Raw genomic sequence first — 6,332 nt, 5'->3', positions numbered from 1 at the left:
CATTCCATCTGAAACCAAAGACCGAACGCCCTCAATAAAGCTTACTGTTTGAGGAAGGTTTCTCGAACAAAACCGACCTCATTCATAGTACAAAACAGACGTTATTCACAAGTACGGGTTGGAGGGGCATTGTGAAGGGCCAAGGAGAGTAGTTGTTCCACAAGTAAGAGATCTTTAAGCCCATCTAGGGGATGAGACATAAAATTAGCTAACTCTCAGAGATAGGATAGCGCAGTACTCCGCACTAGGTATTAACAAGTTATACATAGTCCCATCTCTTAGGAACCCAAAAGGGAATGAGGAAGTCGAGAATCCAAACGAGGGGCAGATGGAACTCACACGAGAAATGGTCATGTACCCATCTTTAGTTCCAATTTACATCGAAAAACGAAATCATTATAAAACTGTGAAACTAAACCAATTAAGATAACATTAACATCATATACCATCTCTAGTTCCAGTTTACAACGAATAAATTGAAGGGTGTACAAATAAATTTTCGTTATTCAAGTAAACTCTTACTTTCAACAATCCGTCGATGATTCCTTCCCGTCGCCTTTGTAAATCCTTTCACCTACAAATATGATGACACTAAGCATTATGTCACACCATCGGTAGATAAACAAGGCTTACATGCACAATGGCATAATAATTATGTATGAATCTCTCAAAATCAATACTATGATCAATGAGACATCTAATAGCACAATAATACATCAAACAATATCGTTTTCGAACTCAATATCATGAGCTATACAAAGGAAGCACAACAAACAAGCTACCCCGACATCAATCGAACATTTCATCACATGCACAGAACTTAAAATTTTGAAAATACATAAACAAACTCATTTTCCCAAAACCAAATAGATGCTGAGATGCAAAAACTCACTTTCCCACTTCAAATATTGACAGTCATACCTTAACTTTAGATAATCTTCCCCAAGCAGTCGCAAATAGGAAGAAAACAAGGAGTAGGATAAGAAGCATTAGTAATGAAACAATTTTCCATAGCTCGAAGGCGCGTGGTTGATCGAATTTTCTTTCTGATTCATCCTGAAAATTTGTTGCATTTTAGTAAGAACTCATGATATAACTGTTTGTGCGAGACCATAGCAGTGTTTGTCAGAGTCGAGTATTGGTTGTAAGAGAAATCTAAATGGATACTAAGAATAACTTGCACAAATTTGGAAAAAGGAATCGAAGAGACTCACATTCATATCAAGATTCCCCATCGGTTGCACACGTCTCATTGTAAAGATTTTCTGTGCATGCTTAAAAAGCTCCAAATCCAGGAAATTTTGTGTTTTAATCTTCTGCAGAACCGCATCAGAAATATGGCGCCGTGCCTGCAAGATAGTATTGAGGAACAAAAGAATCAGCCAAATAAATGGATCAGCAAAGCTTTTTGTTTAAGGATCCACCAAGTTCTATTTCTAGCCAGAATAAATATTTTTGGCAAATAAAAACCCAATCAAGTATTCAATCATACCACTTTTGAGAAATTTGCAGGAGAAATCTCCTTTAAAGAAGCGAATCGACGACGTGATTGGGTCTTCAGTAGACTTGAAATGCACCCTTCATAAACTTCAATAAGTTCTGCAGCAGTCATCTGGCATGTCTCAAGAAATATAAATTAGGCAACATACGAACTGTAGATATACAATTTTCTGAGGTCACTTACATTTTCCGTTCGTGCTTCACCTTCATCTTGCCTAGCGGTCTTTTTGTCGGTGGTACCATTATTCTGTAATGGTAAACAGGATTATTAGAGATCCTGGATTAGCAAAATGATTAGTCATAAACAATGAGAGGAGCTTGCCTGGTCAACATTGCTCTCAAGCTCGGAATCCAAAGGTGAAGAGCTGCTATTATCTGTAAATCAAAAAGGGAAGTTAGTCGAACCACTATACATCATCAAAATAGAAATCATGACGACCGGTAATAGAAATCATAAACCTGATTGATTGGCAGCTGAAGTGTCTGTGCTAACGTTGGCGTTTCTTAGCTGTGAAATCACCTGCGCACCAACTACATTTGCAAACATCGTCGCAGATTCCTTATGTTCCGCAGTTAGACCAACATATAACATAGCACCCAACCTCTTCTGCAAGATTTACAAGCATCTACCATAATTGCAACCATAAGGAGGCAAAGTATCAGAAAAATAATTGTCCATGTATCCAATGTTATCATTTAAGACACCTCTTGTTACCTTCGCCACATCTAGCACGTGTTGACCAAGACTCTTATGTTCCTGTACACAATGCCGGATCTCGTGGGATTCAGCTAGGTAGGAGTTATTTGTCAATCCCGCTATCTGAAAATTTTGAAAAGATCGAGAAAGTGCATCAGCAAAAAATATATGTTAACTTGAAGCCCCCAACAAGACAGCTTATTGGGTATCAGAAACTCAACTAAAACTAACTGGCCAACTATCCAGGTCCATTGAATTTAGAGTAGATTGAGAACACCAAAATTGTTCTTTAGAAAATTGCAGAAATGTTGATTCAGATCACTGTTTTATCTTATAAACCACATAATGTTTACGTGAAACCGGAATGGAGATGACATATGACATACAAACAAATATCCCCACGTAGAGAACAACCAACAATGAAAATTTCTAAATCATATTCATACCAATATTGAGACAAGAAAATCTTTGGTTAGATCGGTTCGAGGAAACTAGATGAAACACTTCTCAAAGTGAGGCGTCCTACTAGGCACTGATATCTGCCCCTGCCAACCGGTGCACTTCCATAATTGAATGCAAGTTTCGTATGCGAATCCATAGTAGACTCTGTTGGTTTGCATTCAATCATGTCAATTTCTTTGAGAAGATCTGCACATATTTTCTCTAGGGTATAACTATGCCTTTATGAGACCGAGCAACCTCTATACCTACCTCTATACCTACGAAATATTTGAGATCCTTGCCCTCGAATTCTCTAGCCAAGTGATTCTTCAAAGTCTGTAATTATGATTAATCACTACCTGAAAGGGTGACACCATCAACATATACTATTAAGAGAGCAATTTGCGATTCTGATCTCCTTTTACGAACGAAGTATGATCTGATTGGCACTGAGAATATCCAAGGATGATAACAAAAATTGCAAACCTACCAAACCATGCACAAGGAGATTGTTTTAGTCCATAGAGAAACTTCTTAAGTTTGCATACCTTTCTCGGTCAATATTTCCTTTAAATCCACGGAGAATATCCATATATACCTCTTCTTCTAAATCGCCATTTAAGAGGGCATTTTTTATGTTTAATTGTTGCTGACTCTAATCAAGATTGGTTGTAGATGGAGTTCAGCTACCAAAGTAAAGTTTCCTCGTAGTCGAACCCCATAGGATTGAGTGAATCCACTAGCAACAACTCTAGCTTTCAACCGTAAAAATCCCACCATTCGTTTTTCACTAGGCAAAATTTGTCACTATCCTTGTGTCATTTTTCTCGAGTGCGACAATCTCATATTAATTTAGAATTTCTTAATTTTGATATTAATGAAAATTAATTCAGAATTACCTGGAAAGTAGCCCCATTATGAACAATATCATGAACAATGGGTTCATCAATAAACTCATGTAGTGGCATAAGAATGTCCTCCATGTCATATGGACTGTCCCTCTTAGCTTCACTTGAACCCTTCCGTCTTCTTGCGTCTCTCTGTTCATAAACATTCGGTAGATGGTAATGTTTTCTTGATAAGAAAGTAGCCAGTAAATATGCGAAAAAAATTATTTGCACAATTCGTCTACACATTTCAACAATACACCATGAAACGAACAGGGTAATACAAGAAACAGGCTAAAGAAAAAATAAGGAAAGAAGGGGGCAGCAGTTATGTCACTGCCTCACCGAATCACCGAGGAACCAGCATGCATTTAACACATTTATGATTACAGGATAATCCTAAGACAAAGATGTTCACTAGATAAGTCTATTTTTCTCCACTTTCAAAAAAATCATCATGAAATGCACAAGATCAGCCAACAGGACACATACTCGAGCAAATAGGTCTCCCATCATCCATGGAACCAAATACTTCCACGGCCAGATATCCAATGTGCTCACTCCATTTGACTTTTTAAGCATTTGTTTGGACATTTTAGCCACAGAAGCTAGGTCAGGATGTACCAAAAATCTAGCTGCAACCTCAACAGCAAATTCATATGAACTAAGAACCCGGTCAACTGGATTCCTAACAATTGTCACCACCGAAGTCCTCTCTGTGGGTAGTTTTTCCATGATACTATAATCATCATGAGTAGCTAGCAATCTGCACTTGGCCTTGCTGCAATTCAAATTCAAATACCATACCGACGCACAAAATTAGTTAAATAATATCATAAAGTTACACTTATAAATTACACTTCTAAAGTCTACTTTCATCTAACTCTCCTTGTTTTATTACCTACTTTTAACATATGAGACAATTTGAAAACTAAAGACAGATGACCACTTTGGAAAAAGAAAATTATACCTGGGATCAAAACGTAGCTTATCGTAAGAACGGGGACACTCCTGAGAGGTTGGGTACAACTTATTCAAGAAACTGCATCCATAAAGCGAACCAGATAAACACTAAAACTGATACATGGGAGGTCAATATACAGAGAAATTTGTGATTTGGAAGTTACCAATGGTGGTATGATCGCCCGCCTGTTCTCGGAACATGGAGAAAAAACAGTAAATCTTTTAGAGTATGTTGATCTTCATTGATACTTTGCTGGAGAGAAGATGAGGCCCAGTTTTTGACAGCCCTTTCACACTGTTCAAAATTTTTCTCAACAGTTGAAGCACATGCTGCCATATAAAGGAAATAACTCAGTTCATCAACGAAGAAGGAATGTCAAGAAAACATGATCTTACAAAAGACTAAATTCTAAGGCTCCAACCTATTCTGAAGAACATCAGAAGCAATGTTAACTTAATTGTAGAATCCATGCATCCCACTCCTTCAACCACTGAAAAGAACAAAGGAAAATATCATTCCTTCAAAATCAAGAAATTGAGCTAAAGACAATATTTCTCCATTGGCAGACATTAATTGTTAGTATGAAAAGTTCTGCACAAAACATTCTTAAAATCATTAATCAAGAACACATTTGATAACATAAACTTGTTTTTTCTTAAAGAATAAGCAAAATTTTATCAAACGAGCATAAACATTTCTTCCTCAAAACTAAAAACGAGCTATAATCAGCCAGAAAACAAACGCAACAGCAACACACCAGAGAAGAATCACAGAAACACTAAGAACAAAAAGGAGATGCAAATAGGCAGAGAATTTACAATACGCTAATAGAGGAGAAAACGAAGAAGCTAACAAAAAGAAGACAGAAAACAGGAACAGAACAGAAATCCCTGGATTAAAACGGCAGAAAAACAGAGCATTAATCCGACAAAGAAAATGGATGTCCTACGAGTATCGATTTTAGAGATCTCGTGCTCGTAAATTCCCGAGATAGCGTTGGGATTCCGAGAACAGGCCTCGCGATCAATGAGGCCCCACCCTAATCCAACCTTCAGAAACTTCCAGCCACTTTTTCGTCTCGATTTTTCCCAGCAATCCAAGCAGAAACAGCGTCAAATAGGGGAGAAAAGACAGAGAAAAGGAACAAAAATTTCTTACTTCGCGTTGAATGGAGAAGAAAAACAACCGCTAGATTATCTCCGGCCCCTCCTCCTCCGCCGGAAACAAAGGGGGAGGATTAATCTCTCTGCCCAACAACTCAACACCTTCCTTTTTCAACGTCTGATTCAGAGAATTTGGAATGATTTCATCAGTAAAGCTTAAAGCCTTAAAATATTGAGTATATATAGAGACACAGGTCAACACCAAAAGGACGTTTAAAGACTACCTGGGAAAGCGAGAGACGGGATTGTTCTGAGGGGTAAAATCGTAAAATACTATTATTACCTTCCTTAGAAGGCTATAATTATTATTAATATATATATATATATATACGTATATTCTTTCATCTTTATCCCTTCACAAACAAAATAAAAAATTATAAATTATTATTTCAAAACTACTTTTTCCATAAAAAAAAATAATATTGCAACTTTCAAATAATAAATATCTTTTTTATATAAATTACATATATATATATAGTATTAAAATTTTGTTTTGAGAATAAGATGACCGTGTTAGGATAGATGTGCGCACCCAACAAATATATAAAATAAATCGAAAGAATTAAAATTGTTAAAAAAAAAAAAAAGTCAACCAATTTGTGACCCTGTTCGAGATAGAACGAACTAACTTGTACTTTTATCTGACTTGCAAACATTGATCAATCATCTCGTGCTCAAGC

At 36.7% G+C, this 6,332-nt stretch overlaps 1 protein-coding gene across 3 annotated transcripts; it reads right to left on the bottom strand.

The window, feature by feature from the left end:
• Positions 1-399: 399 nt before the first annotated feature.
• Positions 400-5,812, bottom strand: LOC111444254 (protein-tyrosine sulfotransferase-like). 3 transcript variants are annotated; one of them, XM_023082279.1, is made up of 14 exons: positions 5,439-5,812; positions 4,911-4,979; positions 4,653-4,818; positions 4,496-4,567; positions 4,018-4,306; positions 3,538-3,678; positions 2,216-2,320; positions 1,960-2,107; positions 1,823-1,875; positions 1,685-1,747; positions 1,493-1,612; positions 1,215-1,349; positions 922-1,056; positions 400-574 (listed from the first exon to the last, which is right to left on the bottom strand). In XM_023082279.1, the coding sequence occupies exons 2-14, from the start codon at positions 4,957-4,959 to the stop codon at positions 503-505; spliced, it is 1,548 nt and encodes a 515-aa protein (XP_022938047.1). In that variant the 5' UTR covers positions 4,960-4,979; positions 5,439-5,812; the 3' UTR covers positions 400-502. The 3 variants fall into 3 exon arrangements, with proteins under 3 accessions (XP_022938047.1, XP_022938046.1, XP_022938048.1); XM_023082278.1 differs by having other exon boundaries at positions 5,648-5,812; XM_023082280.1 differs by lacking the exon at positions 400-574 and having other exon boundaries at positions 916-1,056; positions 5,648-5,812.
• Positions 5,813-6,332: the final 520 nt, after the last annotated feature.

The sequence above is a fragment of the Cucurbita moschata genome, unplaced genomic scaffold (genome assembly GCF_002738365.1).
Source record: "Cucurbita moschata cultivar Rifu unplaced genomic scaffold, Cmos_1.0 Cmo_Scf00006, whole genome shotgun sequence".
Classification (NCBI taxonomy): Eukaryota; Viridiplantae; Streptophyta; class Magnoliopsida; order Cucurbitales; family Cucurbitaceae; genus Cucurbita; species Cucurbita moschata.
Note: the sequence above shows the minus strand (reverse complement) of the source record. Positions and strands in the feature narration are given on the sequence as shown.